Here is a 20,388-nt window from a genome sequence, read left to right on the forward strand (position 1 = left end):
TGTGCTGTTGCTCTCCGGTAGTTGTGCTGTTGCTCTCCGGTAGTTGTGCTGTTGCTCTCCGGTAGTTGTGCTGTTGCTCTCCAGTAGTTGTGCTGTTGCTCTCCAGTAGTTGTGCTGTTGATCTCCAGTAGTTGTGCTGTTGATCTCCAGTAGTTGTGCTGTTGCTCTCCAGTAGTTGTGCTGTTGCTCTCCAGTAGTTGTGCTGTTGCTCTCCAGTAGTTGTGCTGTTGCTCTCCAGTAGTTGTGCTGTTGCTGTCCAGTAGTTGTGCTGTTGCTGTCCAGTAATTGTGCTGTTGCTGTCCAGTAGTTGTGCTGTTGCTCTCCAGTAGTTGTGCTGTTGCTCTCCAGTAGTTGTGCCGCTGTCCACACATGTATTTCTCTCATTCATTCCAACTGAGTCTCAGTGTTCCAAAATAACACTTAATAGTTTTTAGTTAAACATGTGGCTATGCTACTTGATCTCTCTCTTATTCCCTCTTGTTGTTGTCAGTAGTTTGTCCCAGCTTAGTTCCCACCTGGCACATGTCCTTTTGTGAAATCAAAAACTGTTTTGAGATTGACAATTTGGCAATGTTATGTTGGAATAGAATACATAGTCACGTTTACAACCACGTTCCTATTGAAAATGACCTCATGTACTGCGTTGTTCAACTACAGGGAGTGGTTTCTTGAGCAGACCTCATGGATGACTAGTCAGATTTGTTGTATGTTGTCTACCAGTCAGAGACTCACCATGAGAGCCATAGCTGGAGGCAGGGAAGGAACAAAACAGTGCTTACAGAAGGGTTTCTGTCATGCTCAGCTGCTCTTTCTCCTTCACTCTGTCACATGCTCGCTGTCCTGCCTGTCCTGTCCTCTACTTGGCTGTATGGCTCGTTGTGACGGTGCCATGCTATGCACATGAATCTGTTCTTTTCCCTTCTCTTCTTGTCATTGTCGTCTCTCTCTTCCAGTCGGTTAGTCTCACTTCATCCACGCTCGGAGCATCTCCCTGCCTGTCTGTCAGACCAATGTTGCACATCTTCTGCCAGCTCCAATTTGTCCTCCTTTTGTCTCCTCCATCAAGCCCACTGACTTACTGTACCCTGCCTGTTGTAGTGGTTTCCTACAGAACAATCTTCTGTTTGTCTGCCTTTACAGTCTGCGTTACATTCTCTCCTGGGTATCTTGTTTAGCATTTTGTAACTGTCAAAAAGAACGTCTTGAGGAATAAGATATAGTGTACATTAATGATAATCTGCTTACCTACCAGGAGTCAGCCCTGTCTGGATCTGAATACACCATAAATGTTTCATTCCTTTCATTCTATTCCAGCCTATTTCTCTTGGCGAAACACCAGCAGCTTCATGAAAGGAGTTATTGTTCATCAGAAACAAATAAGTATTTTCAGGTGGATTTCAGAACTAGGTTGACGTTGTTTTTAATGCATCATCAGCCAGGTGTTTTTGTTGATGCCCCCTATCTGCACGAACACCGGTACAATTATAACAAAGCAGGGATGCTAGTGCAGAGATGAGGGAATAGGTGCCACAGGAAATAATTACTCACATTTTTCAGTGGAGGGGAAATTGGCAGAGGCCATAGTGGCCGGGCCACATGCTCACAGGCCATTAATGGGGATATTTTCAATTAGTCATGCTTCTAAGAGCAAGGCCCGGCTCCCTGTATTTACAGCCCCTGTCCCCTCACCCCCCTACAGCGCTACACAATACCTGTTCGCAATAGATTAGTAAGCTCTATTGATCTCTTGCACCATTCCAACCTGAGTGTTCTAGTTTTTCCCTTTTTACCATTGTCCCCTCCCCCTACTCTCCATCCCTCTCTCCTCCCTCCTTCCCACTTGTCTTGTGTGAATCACCTGGAGGTAACGCTGAGTGAAAAAAAAAATTCTGATTCCGCCATCACTGCTGTTGATTCATTTCACTGCCGCTCAGCCTGCTTTGCTCTCTGCACAGAGTATATATTTGTATCCCAAATGGCACCATATTCCTTATTTAGTGCACTATATAGGGAATAGAGTGCCATTTTAGGATGCAACCTAGCTCAGCTTTGTCAAACAGGGAAGGCTATGTTGGCCAGGATGGATTTTATTAACCTCCCTTGGGGTTGTGGAACGCTACCGTCCCACCTGGCCAACATCCAGTGAAATTGCAGAGCTCCAAATTCAAAAACAGAAAAACTCATTTATAAAAATTCATAAAACATACAAGTGTTATACATCGGTTTAAAGATTAACTTCTTGTTAATCCAACCACGGTGTCAGATTTCAAAAAAGCTTTACGGCGAAAGCATACCATGCGATTATCTGAGAACAGCGCCCAGCAGACAAATCATTACAAACCGTTACCAGCCAAGTAGAGGAGTTACACAAGTCAGAAATAGTGATAAAATGAATCACTTACCTTTGATGATCTTCACATGGTTGCACTCACAACACTCCCATTTACTCAAATGTTCGTTTTGCTCGATAAAGTCCCTCATTATATGCAAAAACGTCAGTTTTGTTTGCGCGTTTTGTTCAGTAATCCACAGGCTCAAAGGCAGTCACGACAGACAGACGAAAAATCCGAAAAGTATCAGTAAAGTTCGTAGAAACATGTCAAACGATGTTTATAATCAATCCTCAGGTTGTTTTTAGTTATAATAATCAATAACATTTCAACCGGACATAATCTTCGTCAATATAAAAGGAAAACAAGAAAGGCGTGCTCTCGGTCACGCGCAGGAAAAAGCTCAGGGACACTTAATGGTCCACTCATTCAAAGTGGTCTTACTCCCTCTTTTTTAACTTCTATGGGCTACGTGGGACGCTAGCGGGACACAGCCAGTGAAATATCAGGGCGGAAAATTCACAAACAACAAAATGTCACAATTCAACATTCTCAAACATACAACTATTTTACACCATTTTAAAGATAGACTTCTCCTTGATGTAACCACATTGTCCGATTTTCAAAAAGGCTTTAAAGCGAAAGCAAAACATTAGATTATGTCAGGAGAGTACATAGCCAAAAATAATCACACAGCCATTTTCAAAGCAAGCATATATGTCACAAAAACCCAAACCACAGATAAATGCAGAACTAACCTTTGATGATCTTCATCAGATGACACTCCTAGGACATTATGTTATAATACACGCATGTTTTGTTCAATCAAGTTCATATTTATATAAAAAAACACGTTTTTTATATTAGCATGTGATGTTCAGAACTAGCATACCCACCGAAAACCTCTGAATTTACTAAATTACTCATGATAAACGTTGACAAAATACATAACAATTATTTTAATAATTATACATACAGAACTCCTTTAGGCAATCGCTATGTCAGATTTTAAAATAGCTTAGAAAAATTGGATTACCTTTGCTGTTCTTCGTCAGAATGCACTCCCAGGACTTCTACTTCAACAACAAATGTTGTTTTGGTTCCAAATAATCCATAGTTTTATCCAAATACCTCCGTTTTGTTTGTGCGTTCAGGTCACTATCCGAAGGGTAACGCGCGAGCGTATTCCGTGACAACAAATGTCAAAATATTCCATTACCGTACTTAGAAGCATATCAAACGCTGTTTAAAATCCATTTTTATGCTATTTTTCTCGTAAAACAGCGATAATATTCCAACCGGGCAACGTTGTATTCATTCAAGGAGTGAAAGAAAAAAAGTCTCGTGAACGCGCACTGTCCCCAGGCATGTCCCCAGGCAGTCCACTTACAAACTCTGCTGCTGTACTTTGCCCAGAGACAATGGAAGCCTTAGAAAGTGTCACGTAACAGCATAGATGTTGTAATTTCGATAAAGATGCAACAGAAGGACTACAAATTGTCAGACAGGCCACTTCCTGCCTGGAATCTTCTCAGGTTTTTGCCTGCTATATGAGTTCTGTTATACTCACAGACACCATTCAAACAGTTTTAGAAACTTTAGAGTGTTTTCTATCCAAATCTACTAATTATGCATATTCTAGTTTCTGGGCAAGAGTAGTAACCAGATTAAATTGGGTACGTTTTTTTTATCCGGCCGTGAAAATACTGCCCCCTATCCCAAACAGGTTAAGAATACAAGCCTGAAACAATTTATAAAGACTGTTGACATCTAGTGGAACCCATAGGAAGTGCAATTTGAGTCCTAAGTCAATGGATACTGTAATGGCATTCAATAGATAACAACAAAAATAAAAAAAATCCCACTTCCTGGATGGATTTTTCTCAGGTTTTCGCCTGCCATATCAGTTCTGTTATACTCACAGACATTATTTTAACAGTTTTGTAAACTTTTGTGTTTTCTATCCAAATCTACCAATTATATTCATATCCTAGATTCTCTGCCTGAGTAGCAGGCAGTTTACTTTGGGTACACGTTTCATCCGGAGGTGAAAATAGTGCCCCCTACGCTAATGAAATTAAACCCCTACTAGACAACAGACAACTCACGAGGCAGTGGTCTGTGGTCTGCAGGGCACGAGGCTACAAGGCAGTGGTCTGCAGGGCACGAGGCTACAAGGCAGTGGTCTGCAGGGCACGAGGCTACAAGGCAGTGGTCTGCAGGGCACGAGGCTACAAGGCAGTGGTCTGCAGGGCACGAGGCTACAAGGCAGTGGTCTGCAGGGCACCTCTATGTATTACACTTTGTTTCTTCTATTGTGATTGATGGGGTTGTTTCTGCAGTGACATGTTTGTGGTTTTAGGCTGGGTTTCTGTATAGCACTTTGACATCTGCTGATGTAAAAAAAAAAGGCTTTATAAAGAAATTAGATTTGATGTTGACCAAAGGGGGGTGTGTGTGTGTCCGTCCAGGTATGACAAGGAGGGCCACTCTATGGATGGCCAGTCTCTGACGGAGGCGAGGACAGGTGGAGGAGGAGGAGGGAACACCAACTGGAAGACCCTGGCTGACATCAAGACGGAGCACCTCGGACACGGAGACAAGGTTTGTTATGCACGCACACATATGGCACGCACACATATGGCACGCACACATATGGCACGCACACATATGGCACGCACACACGGCACGCACACACATGGCACGCACACATATGGCACGCACAAAAACATACTTTTATGTAGACAAACACATGTACATCCAAACATTCTAAAATATAAGGTCCTACATATTGCCTTTCTTTGTTGACTTAATTCGAAGCAAGAATATTCAAAGACAACCTGAAAGACAATATTGAATACAAGCCATCACTTGTTTTAAAAGTGTGAAGTAGACCAACCTGCATTGTGGATCCAACACACAGCAGGCAGCATTCCATACAGCATCTCTATCTCAGTCACTATGGAGCAGGATTCTCTTGTCTTGGCTGACAGTCATGATGTTAAATCTTTGTAATCAGAGCGACTCAATAAATGACTGCGTTGCTGATTCCCGAGCTTGTTTTTAAAGCAGAATGCTGGCTTGTTTGTGTTTAAAATGCGACCCTGTTCCCTACATAGTGCTCTACTTTAGTCCAGGGCCCAATGGCACTCTATGCCATATGGGACCTGGTCAAAAGTAGAGTGCCATTTGGGATGCAACCCTACGGTTTTCTGGTGTTCTCCATCATTAATCACCAACATTAGGTGTCCTCTGCATCCCTCTCCCTACCTAGGTATATGCTTAATGTGAAGTCACATTTATCTCCCATATTGATTGTGAAGAGAAGAAGGGCTCCATTCATTCAGCTTGGTAATGAAGTGGTTGCACTCAGATAAGTCAAGTAATAAATGTGCTTGTAATTTCAGCTTCTTATTTACATTTTATGGAAATGGAGGAAGGGTGAAAAGGTGGATAATTAATCTACGGTTATGGAAACTGATTTTTCCTTTGATATTTGGAGTATAAAGCTATATTAATTTATCCTGGGCCTTGGTTTTTAACCTCCGTATTGGAATAAGTAGGAGGGATGAGAGGATTTGAATTAGGTTTATTTGACTAACGTCTGAAGAGAGTCCTTGGGTTAGAACAGCACTGGGAGAGAGGCGTGGATGGAAAGAGGATAGCGCGCAAGCCCAGGACATAGGGAGGATGGGGCTATATAGTACCGCTATATAGTAAAATGTACAGTATTTGACTATATAGCGGTATTGATGCACGGACCGGTTTGGGTTTTTACTTTACCTTCTATAACGATATTTGAATGTTTGGTTTGTTAAATGTGATACGCCGTGTGTAATGTCCATTTGTATAGTTGAGTCAGCTACTTGAGTCGTCCCTCTCCGCTCTCTCTCCACGCCGCTTTCCACACAGACCTAGTCCCACCCCCTGTCATTCAAGGAGCGCATTTGTTGTTGCTTGACCATGAGACACTTGATTTCAGTCTGCATGGTCAATGCAGCATATTCAACAATGTTGATGACAACAATGTTTCCACTTTGATTTTAATAAAATCCACAAGCGTTCTATAATTACAATATTAGTTTGTTTCTTACATCTGCAAACAGCTAGTTTGTATTTTCTTAGCAAGTTAACCTAAATCGTGTTAGCCACTAATGCTAATCGCTAGCTAACAGTATCTTCTAAATCAAAGAGGAATAGGCGAAGCATGAATATGTTTGCTATATGAGTAAAGATTTAACTTCTTATGGCTCAAATCCCGTTAACGGGATCGATTTGACAACATCCGGTGAAATGGCAGAGCGCTAAGCAAACAATGCTATTATGTGAGGACAGCACCCCATCAAACAACAGACAATCATATTTCATCCCACCAGGCGCGACACAAAACTCAGAAATAACGATATAATTCATGCCTTACCTTTGACGAGCTTCTTCTGTTGGCACTCCAATATGTCCCATAAACATCACAAGTGATCCTTTTGTTTGATTAATTCCGTCGTTATATATCCAAAATGTCAATTTATTTGGCTCGTTTGATCCAGAAAAACACCGGATCCAACTCGCGCAACATGACAAAAAAATATCTCAAGTTACCTGTAATCTTTGTCCAAACATTTCAAACAACTTTCCTAATACAACTTTAGGTATTTTTTTTACGTAAATAATCGATAAAATGTAAGACTGGATAAACTGCGTTCAATACCGGAGGAAAACAAAGTGGAGTGTGTTTTTCAGATCATGCGCCTCTATCAAACAGTACACTTCCCTCGAGCCTCATTCTGAACAGGGCTACTTTTTCATTACACAAAGGAAAAACATCAACCAATATCTAAAGACTGTTGACATCCAGTGGAAGCGATAGGAACTGCAAGCAACTGCCTTAGAATTATGGATTCTCAATGAAAACCCATTGGAAAGAGTGACCGAAAAATAAAAAATAAATTCCTGGATGGTTTGTCCTCGGGGTTTCGCCTGACAAATAAGTTCTGTTATACTCACAGACATCATTCAAACAGTTTTAGAAACCTTAGAAAACACTATCCAAATCTACCAATTATATGCATATCCTAGCTTCTGGGCCTGAGTAGCAGGCAGTATACTTTGGGCACACTTTTCATCCGGACGTGAAAATAGCGCCCTCAAGCCATGAGAAGTTAATGTAGCCAAAGAATATAGGGTCCCCCTAGGAAACACGGAACATCACTTTGGTTCCTACCCTGTTAAAAAAAATACTTTTTTATTTTACCTTTATTTAACCAGGTAAGCTAGTTGAGAACAAGTTCTCATTTACAACTGCGACCTGGCCAAGATAAAGCAAAGCAGTGCGACACAAACAACAACACAGAGTTACACATGTAATAAATAAGCGTACAGTCAATAACACAATAGAAGGGGGAAAAGTCTATATACAGTGTGTGCAAATGGCGTGAGGAGGTAAGGCAATAAATAGGCCAAAGTAGCAAAGTAATTACACTTTAGCAAATTAACACTAGACTGATAGAGGAGATGATGATGTGCAAGTAGAAATACTGGTGTACAAAGGAGCAGAAAAGTAAATAAAAACAATATGGGGATGAGGTAGGTAGATTGGATGGGCTATTTACAGATGGGCTATGTACAGCTGCAGCGATCGGTTAGCTGCTCAGATAGCTGATGTTTAAAGTTAGTAAGGGAAATATAGTTCTCCAGCTTCAGCGATTTTTGCAATTCGTTCCAGTCATTGGCAGCAGAGAACTGGAAGGAAAGGCGCCCAAAGGAGGTGTTGGCTTTGGGGACTACCAGTGAGATATACCTGCTGGAGCGTGTGCTACGGGTGGGTGTTGGTATCGTGACCAGTGAGCTGAGGTAAGGCGGAGCTTTACCTAGCATAGACTTATAGATGACCTGGAGCCAGTGGGTCTGGCGACGAATATGTAGCGAGGGTCAGCCGACTAGAGCATACAGGTCGCAGTGGTGGGTGATATAAGGGGCTTTGGTGACAAAACGGATGGCACTGTGATAGACTGTATCCAGTTTGCTGAGTAGAGTGTTGGAAGCTATTTTACATTTACGTCATTTAGCAGACGCTCTTATCCAGAGCGACTTACAAATTGGTGCATTCACTTTATGATATCCAGTGGAACAACCACTTTGCAATAGTACATCTATATCTTTTTTGGGGGGGAGGGTTAGAAGGATTACTTAATCCTATCCCAGGTATTCCTTAAAGAGGTGGGGTTTCCGGAAGGTGGTGATTGACTCCGCTGTCCTGGCGTCGTGAGGGAGCTTGTTCCACCATTGGGGTGCCAGAGCAGCGAACAGTTTTGACTGGCCTGAGCGGGAACTGTGCTTCCTCAGAGGTAGGGAGTCGAGCAGGCCAGAGGTGGATGAACGCAGTGCCCTTCTTTGGGTGTAGGGACTGATCAGAGCCTGAAGGTACGGCGGTGCCGTTCCCCTCACAGCTCCGTAGGCAAGCACCATGGTCTTTGTAAATTACATCGTCGTGGATCGGTAGGATAGTCAGTTTTACGAGGGTATGTTTGGCGGCATGAGTAAAGGATGCTTTGGATTGGAGATGTTTAATATGAGTCTGGAAGGAGAGTTTACAGTCTAGCCAGACACCTAGGTATTTGTAGTTGTCCACATATTCTAAGTCAGATCCGTCCAGAATAGTGATGCTAGTCGGGCGGGCAGGTGTGGGCAGCGAACGGTTGAAGAGCATGCATTTGGTTTTACTAGCGTTTAAGAGCAGTTGGGGGCCACGGAAGGAGTGTTGTATGGCATTGAAGCTCATTTTGAGGTTAGTTAAGTGTCCAAAGAAGGGCCAGATGTATACAGAATGGTGTCGTCTGCATAGAGGTGGATCAGGGAATCACCCGCAGCAAGAGCGACATCGTTGATATACAGAGAAAATAGTCGGCCCGAGAATTGAACCCTGTGGTACCGCCATAGAGACTGCCGGAGGTCCGGACAACAGGCCCTCCGATTTGACACACTGAACTGTCTGAGAAGTAGTTGGTGAACCAGGCGAGGCAGTCATTTGAGAAACCAAGGCTGTTGAGTCTGCCGATAAGAATGTGGTGATTGACCGAGTCGAAAGCCTTGGCCAGGTCGATGAAGACGGCTGCACAGTACTGTCTTTTATCGATGGCGGTTATGATATTGTTTAGTACCTTGAGCGTGGCTGAGATGCACCCGTGACCAGCTCGGAAACCGGATTGCGCAGCGGAGAAGGTACGGTGGGATTCGAAATGGTCAGTGATCTGTTTATTAGCTTGGCTTTCGAAGACTTTAGAAAGGCAGGGCAGGATGGATATAGGTCTATAGCTGTTTGGGTCTAGAATGTCACCCACTTTTGAAGAGGGGGATGACCGCAGCAGCTTTACAATCTTTATGGATCTCGGATGATACGAAAGAGGTTGAACAGACTGGTAATAGGGGTTGCAACAATGGCGGCTGATAATTTTACAAAGAGAGGGTCCAGATTGTCTAGCTCGTCCATGGCATTTTCATTCGTTGTCATGTCAAACAACACTGTATTCAATGTGCCCACTATGATTTATATTCTAACTATATAATTATAATAAACATTCTATTTCCATGATTCCAAAAGTTCACTTAACCTGTTGGGTCTAGGGGGCAGCATTTGCACGTCTGGATAAAAAAAATGTACCCGATTTAATCTGGTTACTAATCCTACCCAGTAACTAGAATATGCATATACTTATTATATATGGATAGAAAACACTCTAAAGTTTCCAAAACTGTTTGAATGGTGTCTGTGAGTATAACAGAACTCATTTGGCAGGCAAAACCCTGAGACATTTTCTGACAGGAAGTGGATACCTGATGTGTTGTATTGACTTTAAAGCTATCCCATTGAAAAACACAGGGGTTTAGGAATATTTTGGCACTTCCTATTGCTTCCACTAGATGTCACCAGCCTTTACAAAGTGTTTTGAGTCTTCTGGAGGGAGATCTGACCGAACAAGAGCCATGGAACGGTGATGTCCCATTAGACACCTGGCGCGCTACTTCATGTTGGGTACCCTCGTTCCAATACGTTATAAAAGGCTATGCATTCGTCCACCTTGAATATTATTCATGTTCTGGTTAAAAAAGGCCCTAATGATTTATGCTATACAACGTTTGACATGTTTGAACGAACGGAAATATATTTTTTCCCCTCGTTCATGACGAGAAGTCCGGCTGGCTTACATCATGTGCTAACGAGACGGAGATTTTTGGACATAAATGATGAGCTTTTTTGAACAAAACTACATTCGTTATGGACCTGTGATACCTGGAAGTGACATCTGATGAAGAGAATCAAAGGTAATGGATTATTTACATAGTATTTTCGATTTTAGATCTCCCCAACATGACGTCTAGTCTGTATCGCAACGCGTATTTTTCTGGGCACAGTGCTCAGATTATTGCAAAGTGTGATTTCCCAGTAAGGTTATTTTTAAATCTGGCAAGTTGATTGCGTTCAAAAGATGTAAATCTATAATTCTTTAAATGACAATATAATATTTTACCAATGTTTTCTAATTTTAATTATTTAATTTGTGACGCTGACTTGACTGCCGGTTATTGGAGGGAAACGATTTCCTCAACATCAATGCCATAGTAAAACGCTGTTTTTGTATATAAATATGAACTTGATAGAACTAAAAATGCATGCATTGTCTAACATAATGTCCTAGGAGTGTCATCTGATGGAGATTGTAAAAGGTTAGTGTATCATTTTAGCTGGTTTTATGGTTTTGGTGACCCTGTCTTTGACTTGACAAAACATTACACACAACTCTTGTAAATGTACTGTCCTAACATACTCTAAATTTATGCTTTCGCCGTAAAACCTTTTTGAAATCGTAAAACGTGGTTAGATTAAGGAGATGTTTATCTTTCAAATGGTGTAACATAGTTGTATTTTTGAAAAATTTGAATTTTGACATTTATTTGGATTCAAATTTGCCGCTCTTGAAATGCACCTGCTGTTGATGGAGTGCACCACAGGTGGCACGCTAGCGTCCCACCTAGCCCCAAGAGGTTAAGTGTTTTGATCTAAATCAATAAGCTAAGGACCCTGGGACTGGATCCTGGGCTGCCCCCAGGTGGTAAGGTTAGGCAACAACACATCTGCCACGTTGACCCTCAACACAGGGAAGCCTCGTGGTGCGTGGTTAGTCTCCTCCTGTACTCCCTGTTCACCTACGACTGCGTTGCCAAGCACGACTCCAACACCGTCATTAAGTTTGCTGACGACACAACGGTGGTAGGCCTGATCACAGACAACGATGAGACAGCCGATAGGGAGGAAGTCAGAGAACTGGCAGTGTGGTGCCAGGACAACAACCTCTCCCTCAACGTGAGCAAGACAAAGAAGCTGATCATGGACTACAGGAAAAGGAGGGCCGAACACGGCCCCATTCACATCAACAGGGCTGTAGTGCAGCGGGTCAATAATTTCAAGCTCATTGGTGTCCACATCATCAACAAATGATAGTCCAAGCATACCAAGACAGTTGTGAACAGAGCACAACAACACCTTTTCTCCCTCAGGAGACTGAAAAGATTTGGCATGGATCCTCAAAAAGTTTCACAGCTGCACCATTGAGAGCATCCTGACTGGTTGCATCACCTCCTGGTATGGCAACTGCTCGGCATCTGACCTTAAGGTGCTACAGAGGGTAGTGCGTACGGCCCAGTACATCACAGGGGCCAAGCTTCCTGCTATCCAGGACCGATATAATAGGCGGTGTCAGAGGAAAGCCCATAAAATTGTGTAAGACTCGAGTCACCCAAGTCATATAGACTGTTCTCGCTGCACCGCACGGCAAGCAGTACCGGAGCGCCAAGTCTAGGTCCAAAATGCTCCTTAACAACTTCTACCCACAAGTCATAAGACTACTGAACAATGAATCAAATGACCACCCGGACTATTTACATTGACCCCCCCCCCCCCTTTGTTTTTACGCTGCTGATACTCACTGTTTTATCTATGCATATTAATTTTACCCCTACCTACACAAATTACCTCAATTAACCTTTACCCCTGCACATTGACTCGGTGTCCCGGTAGCCCCTGTATATAGCCTCGTTATTGTTATTTTCTGTAACGTTTTATATTATTTTTTACTTTAGTTTTAGTCAATATTTTCTCAACTCTATTTCTTGAACTGCATTGTTGGTTAAGTAAAATTTGATTTAATATAGGCTAACCAGTTACTTGACACTCCCCTCACATTGTAGAGTGTATGGACACCTATATGGGCTAACCAGTTACTTGACAGTCCCCTCACATTGTAAAGTAGATTCTATAGGTTACATTCACATGCAGTAATGCCATTATTGTGGTTAGTCAGATTAATATAATAGTTTAAAACGTTTACATGCAAGGATAACGATTTCCCTAATAATCCTGTTTACATGGACCCTTCTGACATCAGGTTTCCTGATGGGACTCTTGATAAATTCAGGAAATTGCCAATGAAATAAATATTCTACCACAGGGACCCTGTTATTTTTGCGACGTCTTTTTGATTGGGAGTTGGGACATGTAACGTTTGTATGTGAGAACTATTTCTAAGATGCATGCTTTCAGTTTTTTCTGAACTCACTTCACTCGCACATAAGAGGGAGGCTTGCACAACCGGTGCTGGCACTGGTACAGATCAAATACACCACTGGAACGCCAATTGAGCCGTTTACATGTCTTAATCATTTGCAAGATTGTTCAGAAAACCAAGTGTTTTAATCGCCGTATGCTTACTTCGATTTTGGCCTTCCGTCGATTTTTAAGATCAGCAGAGTAAGGTGTTTACATTACTATTTCTATACACGGCCTACTGCCATGATCGGTTTAATATAGAATTATTAGTGTGCATGTAAACGTACTCAACATCTCATTGTAGAGTAGGCTGTTGGCACTATATGCTAACCAGTATTAGCATTGCTGATTCACTAGTTCCCTTGACCTTCATTAGAGTCCTCCAGACTATCCTGTTGGGTTAAGGAGATTTCTCTTGGCATTAGGCTGTAGTACTAGAGGAAGGGAGAGGTGTGACCCAGGACTCTAGATCAGCCTGTATTGTCTGAGATGAGGAGCTGACTCAAGCACAGTCTGTCCTCTCCTGGTACTGCTCCTGCTCAGCCCGTGGAGACACGGGGTCACAAGGTCGGCCCTCTGAAGGCCCTCCGCAAGTCAGCAGCAATTAATTGTCCCTGTCACAAAGTCTCTGTCACAATCTCAAATTTCCACAACACCGGCTTGCCCTCTCGACAGCGAATGGCTAACCCCGTCCACAGCCCGCTCCCTCCCGATGGCTTGATGCTGCCTGCGTATGTAAAGCCTTGTGACAAAGACAGGAGGGATTAAAATCAGGAGGAAAATTCCCTCTGTGGTGAGTGACTCGTTAATTTCAGAGGTATTAACTTGATTCATTAGTGCTCTTTGGGGAAGCTGCAGTGCAGGGAGGGAAGTATGAGGTGTTTGTTAAAACAACTGTAGCGTAGCACCCCGTATTATCAGCATATTCAACAGCGTTTAAGAAATATTACCTTCAACAGTGTTATCTTGTGATCAAGCCATCAACGTTTTGATTATTGGTGCCGTAACCATGTTAGCTAACAGGTTAGCAGCTAGCATGTTTTACATTTCAATGCAAATACTACTACTATCAACTTTTTGATAAGCGGTTTAGCAAAAATAAATACCGTATTATTGGCATACAGTCCCCAGTTATTGGCCACCTTACTATTTTGTTCAATTACACGCTATATCCATTTAATTTTGTTCAAAAAAGACACCAACCTCGTATCTGAAGTGTTTACAAGATAGTTGGCTAGCCTTCCAGTAAAAAAATAAATAAAATGACTTGCCTGTCAACGTTTCATTGCATAGCCCGGTGCGCTCTTAAATGGTTCTTCACCAATATCTTCAGTGTTGTAACCAAATAATGTCTCATTTGTTTTACAAATGTATCTTGTGTTTTAAGAAAGTTGATAACAGTTTAATACTAACATATACATGAGTATGAATCATTTAGGTAAAAAGTTGGATGTTAAATGATGTGTGGTCTGTTGCGCAGTCACATTTTACAATATACAGCGTGTCCCACAAAATTTGTATTTATTTTTATTCATTTAACCTTTATTTAACTAGGTAAGTCAGTTAAGAACAAATTCTTATTTACTATGATGGCGTACCAAAAGGCCTCCTGCGGGGACGGGGGCTGGGATAAAATATATATAAAATATATATATATATCGATAGATAGATATAGAGATTATCTATCTATATACACTGCTCAAAAAAATAAAGGGAACACTAAAATAACACATCCTAGATCTGAATGAATGAAATAATCTTATTAAATACTTTTTTCTTTACATAGTTGAATGTGCTGACAACAAAATCACACAAAAAGAATCAATGGAAATCCAATTTATCAACCCATGGAGGTCTGGATTTGGAGTCACACTCAAAATTAAAGTGGAAAACCACACTACAGGCTGATCCAACTTTGATGTAATGTCCTTAAAACAAGTCAAAATGAGGCTCAGTAGTGTGTGTGGCCTCCACATGCCTGTATGACCTCCCTACAACGCCTGGGCATGCTCCTGATGAGGTCGCGGATGGTCTCCTGAGGGATCTCCTCCCAGACCTGGACTAAAGCATCCGCCAACTCCTGGACAGTCTGTGGTGCAACGTGGCGTCGGTGGATGGAGCGGTGACATGATTTCCCAGATGTGCTCAATTGGATTCAGGTCTGGGGAACGGGCGGGCCAGTCCATAGCATCAATGCCTTCCTCTTGCAGGAACTGCTGACACACTCCAGCCACATGAGGTCTAGCATTGTCTTGCATTAGGAGGAACACAGGGCCAACCGCACCAGCATATGGTCTCACAAGGGGTCTGAGGATCTCATCTCGGTACCTAATGGCAGTCAGGCTACCTCTGGCGAGCACATGGAGGGCTGTGCGGCCCCCCAAAGAAATGCCACCCCACACCATGACTGACCCACCGCCAAACCGGTCATGCTGGAGGATGTTGCAGGCAGCAGAACGTTCTCCACGGCGTCTCCAGCCTCTGTCACGTTTGTCACGTGCTCAGTGTGAACCTGCTTTCATCTGTGAAGAGCACAGGGTGCTAGTGGCGAATTTGCCAATCTTGGTGTTCTCTGGCAAATGCCAAACGTCCTGCACGGTGTTGGGCTGTAAGCACAACCCCCACCTGTGGACGTCGGGCCCTCATACCACCCTCATGGAGTCTGTTTCTGACCGTTTGAGCAGACACATGCACATTTGTGGCCTGCTGGAGGTCATTTTGCAGGGCTCTGGCAGTGCTCCTTCTGCTCCTCCTTGCACAAAGGCGGAGGTAGCGGTCCTGCTGCTGGGTTGTTGCCCTCGTACGGCCTCCTCCACGTCTCCTGGTAGCGCCTCCATGCTCTGGACACTACGCTGACAGACACAGCAAACCTTATTGCCACAGCTCGCATTGATGTGCCATCCTGGATGAGCTGCACTACCTGAGCCACTTGTGTGGGTTGTAGACTCCGTCTCATGCTACCACTACAGTGAAAGCACCGCCAGCATTCAAAAGTGACCAAAACATCTGCCAGGAAGCATAGGAACTGAGAAGTGGTCTGTGGTCACCACCTGCAGAACCACTCCTTTATTGGGGGTGTCTTGCTAATTGCCTATAATTTCCACCTGTTGTCTATTCCATTTGCACAACAGCATGTGAAATTTATTGACAATCAGTGTTGCTTCCTAAGTGGACAGTTTGATTTCACAGAAGTGTGATTGACTTGGAGTTACATTGTGTTGTTTAAGTGTTCCCTTTATTTTTTGGAGCAGTGTATTTATTTCTAGATAGATAATCTCTATATCAATCTATCTGACAAAACACACATCACGACAAGAGAGACATTGCATTAAGAGAGACCTAAGATGACAACATAGCAAGGCAGAAACACAGCATGGTAGCAACATGACAACATGGTAGCAGCACAAAACATGGTACAAACATTATTGGGCACAGACAACAGCACAAATGGCAAGAAGGTAGAGACAACAATACATCATGCATTGCAGCCACAACTGTCAGTAAGAGTGTCCATGATTGAGTCTTTGAAGAGATTGAGATAAAACTGTCCAGTTTGAGTGTTTGTTGCAGCTCGTTCCAGTCTCTACCTGTAGCAAACTGAAAAGACGTGTGTGTGTGTGTGTGTGTATAGATATATATTTTTGGAAAACTCTGAACCTAACTTAAATAAATGAAAATTGGTGGTCAGCTAGCTAGAAGGTTGTCTTTAGTTGCAAAACATACCATAATTTTCCAGGACATTTAAATGTTGAGCTCGAAGTGATTTAATCCTCTAACCACTAGAGTGTCCGAAGTTTGGCTTTGTCTGATGTTGGGGGGAAATGTGCTAGTTTTAAAGAGGCGAGCAGTTGGCCTATAGGGGGGGTAATTACGGCCAAAGTGGCAGAAACGTTCCCTTTTGTTTTTCTATTTAATTCCTTCGAAAACTGGAGTTTAAGATTTTGCCTGAGGCCTCCATCTAGATTGTGAATAGAAGGAAAGAAGAAAAACTCCTGCATGCCGAATTCTCAATGAAGTGCACCATGCAGAAATGTCCTGTTTCCTGTCCCCTGCTTTCCTTTCGGTACGCCAGGCAATGTTCCCCTCCATGAATATGAGTCAGGACGCCCAGGTTATTAAAATTCCCCCCATTGTAATCCTACTGTGGGTCTTTATTTTGTATTTATTATGGATCCCCATTAACTGCTGCCAAAACAGCAGCAACTCTTCCTGGGGTGTAAGGAAGTGTTCAGATTTTTAAAAAGAGCACACCCTGTTTTTTCCTCTGGATGAATCCTAATGACTGACTGATGAAGGCACTTGGCCTCAGAGGTTCTCGTGAGCGTTTACATAATGAGATATTACCATGTGGTATTGCCTATAGGCCCTGGTCGAAAGTAGTGTACTATATATATACACTGTTATCCAGAGCGACTTACAGTAGTGAATACATATATTTCATGCATTTTTTTTCCCCAATATTGGGGAAAAAAATGCATGAAATGTATGTATTCACTACTGTAAGTCGCTCTGGATAACAGCGTCTGCTAAATGACTAAAATGTAAATGGAATAGTGGGCTATTTGGGACACAGGCGGTGTTAAGGCTTGGAGGTGTCTGCTCCTTTCACTCCCCCTCAACGTGAGCCTGTTACCCTGTTCTCACCCCACTGTCCCCTCTGTGTCCCCATGGCCACATGCAGGGGTTGTGACGAGCGGTAGGTGAGGGACTAACACAGAGACAGGGTGGGAATGCGAGATGTTAGAAAACAATGAGTATTTGAGGCGTGACTGACAAAGACCTGTCCGTGGCAGCAAGGCGTATGCGTTGGTGGGTGGGGGTATAGAAACAGGAAGGGAACTCTACAACGTGTTGACAGAACAAGAGGTGATGTGACTCATCTCCAACCCTGTTGACACTGAATCACTTCATCATGTTGCTTCCTCCCTCTGCCCTTTGTCTGTCTCCATTTATTTATTTCAGGACTCTCACCAGGTGCTTGTTGTTGATTTCTTTCTAAAAGACTGTTTATGTATATGGGGGTTATAAACTTTGCTTATACCCCCCAAAAAAAGGTGAGGCAGCCTGCCTTTGCTGTGTTGCATGTGTGTTTGGAGCTATGCTATGCAGATTGCAGTTGGTTTGTAATTTTTGCATCCCACTGCAGTAATGTTTCTCTTTAATACAGTTTGAATATTCTTGTTGATGTTCTCTCAGATCGGTTCTTTATGCTTCTCAGTTTTTAGTTCTGCGCCGTGTAATGCCATCAACCTTTACATAGAAATCATGGACCAAGCCTGCACATATGGCCATTACAATATTGCCTGCCACAAAATATCTACGTTTCAAAACGATTGACAGAAGAATTCTGTTATGGTTTGTGTCCAGGCAGACTACTTCAGCTGCATGTATTGCAATATGGTCTTCCACAAAACATCTGGTGTACACATTTTTAAAACAACTAAGAAGTATGTTCAGGAATGTTGTGTGTTTGTCCCTCCAGGCAGACTACTTCAGCTGCATCGCCACCATAGTGTACATCCGTAAGGAGAACTGTCTGTACCAGGCGTGCCCTAGTCAGGACTGCAATAAGAAGGTGGTGGACCAGCAGAACGGCATGTTCCGCTGTGAGAAGTGTGACAAAGAGTTCCCCAACTTCAAGTACCGACTCATCCTCTCTGTGAGTGGCTTACCTCTGTCTAAACCCTCTGGCCTCAGTCACATGGAGAACACACACACACGTGCACACGCATGCATGCATGCACACACACGCTGAGTCCCACTCTGCCACCCCATTCACCCTCACTGTGACAGGGTACCTGCCCTCTCCTGACCCTGTCCCCTAGGCCTCTATTAATTCTCTCCTATCCTCACAGGTCCCTGAGGGTGGGGGCTGTGGCTGCTGTGTTTGTGGGTTTGGCTGTGGCTGAGGGTTTTCTCTGGGGGACTCATCTACTGCTTCTCATTTCTCTCTCTGGCACACACACGTTTGCTTTCTGTCTTTGTCCTTCCTTTCACTCTTGCTCTCTCCTTCACCCCTCCTTTCTTTCTTGCTCTCTTTCTTGTGCTCTTTCTCTTTCTCTCCTTTCTTTCGCTCTTTCTCATAGGCCTCCAGCCAGTCTCCCTTATGGTACTTCTTCTCTCACGGTGCTTAACTAACTCTCTCCATCGGATCTCTTTACAGTCATGTTTGAAGAAGATTATTATGTAATCCATTCTGCTGTCGCTGCTGAAAGCGTCAAATAGTGGCTAGCTATTTAGGATTCATTTTGATTTGTTTTGTTGGGTGTAAATTAGGATTATGTTGTGTTAATTGCTCTATTTTCCCCTCCTTAATGCTGTTGCTCGATGCTGAGGCATTTTGTCTCTGCTTGATTAAAATAGCAGCATTCAAATACTACCTCATTTATCAGCAAACAAGCTCTTGCAGCCAGACATCTAAAATAAGCGGCTTTTCTGTTGTTTTGTTCCTCTCGCCAGTCAGCATATTGCTCTTCTCCCCCGAGCTGGAACATAAACAGTGAATATGCTACCATTGCACGCAGCTTGCATCACACGTACACCTTGGCTCTTCTGGTGTTTGAAGTCCCTGCCTGCCAAATGTATAGAACAGAAGAGTTCTATAATAAGGATTTTCCCAGCAATATAAACTTGTGCAATTGACAATACATTGATTATTCTGCAGCAATGTGACATCATACACAACAATAAACAGTAGGTGCACTATAAAGGGAATAGGGTGCCATGTGTGTTGCAACCAATGATCAATAATGCCCAGATGACGTCTCCCTTTGACTTTCCTCAGTACTCACTCCTACCATGCGTCTGTCTCTGTTCCTCCTCTTGTCCTGCAGGCCAACATAGCAGACTACGGGGACAACCAGTGGGTGACCTGCTTCCAGGAGAGTGCTGAAGCCATCCTGGGACAGAACGCTGCTTACCTAGGGCAACTCAAAGACTCGGTGAGCCTTACTCTCCCACCCGTCTGCCTCCCTGTCTGTCTGGTTCAGAGCCTGGTCTGAGGAAAGGGCCTGGGGAGGTGCTGAACCTCTGCTCTGCCTGAACAGGCTGCTGTGTCGTGTGGGCTCTGTAGGCTCTCATAGAGCCTATATTAAAATAAAAACAATGGCTTTTTCATGGAAACAAGCAAGTTTTTGATTGTCATTAAAGTTAAATTGATCCCATTTTGTTAATTTTCATGCAGAATGAAGCTGCCTTCGAGGAGATCTTTCAGCAGGCCAACTTCCACACGTTCGTCTTCCGCAACAGAGTCAAGCTGGAGACCTACAATGTAAGTATCGCTTGACATATATGGGATTTTTGGGCCTGATACAATACTTATATTTTATATTTGGGAGGCTACACTGGTTACAATTTATTGGCCGACGCATTGTTTTTCAGATGTGTAAAAAAATATATATATATGTATCACAAATTTTGCTCCAAATGAAAACGTCTCTTCATACACTTTAAAATGTAATT

General features: G+C 43.1%; 1 protein-coding gene across 2 annotated transcripts in view; it reads left to right on the plus strand.

Moving 5' to 3' along the window:
• LOC106612933 (replication protein A 70 kDa DNA-binding subunit) overlaps nt 1-20,388 on the plus strand; it is a 69,622-nt gene that overhangs the window by 26,731 nt on the left and 22,503 nt on the right. For both annotated transcript variants that reach the window (XM_014214598.2, XM_014214599.2), the window contains 4 exons: nt 4,802-4,934; nt 18,410-18,586; nt 19,761-19,868; nt 20,111-20,197. In XM_014214598.2, coding sequence (XP_014070073.1) covers nt 4,802-4,934; nt 18,410-18,586; nt 19,761-19,868; nt 20,111-20,197 — 505 coding nt within the window. The remainder of the gene's footprint in view (nt 1-4,801; nt 4,935-18,409; nt 18,587-19,760; nt 19,869-20,110; nt 20,198-20,388) is intronic.

Source organism: Salmo salar, chromosome ssa09 (assembly GCF_905237065.1).
Source record: "Salmo salar chromosome ssa09, Ssal_v3.1, whole genome shotgun sequence".
NCBI classification, from domain to species: Eukaryota; Metazoa; Chordata; class Actinopteri; order Salmoniformes; family Salmonidae; genus Salmo; species Salmo salar.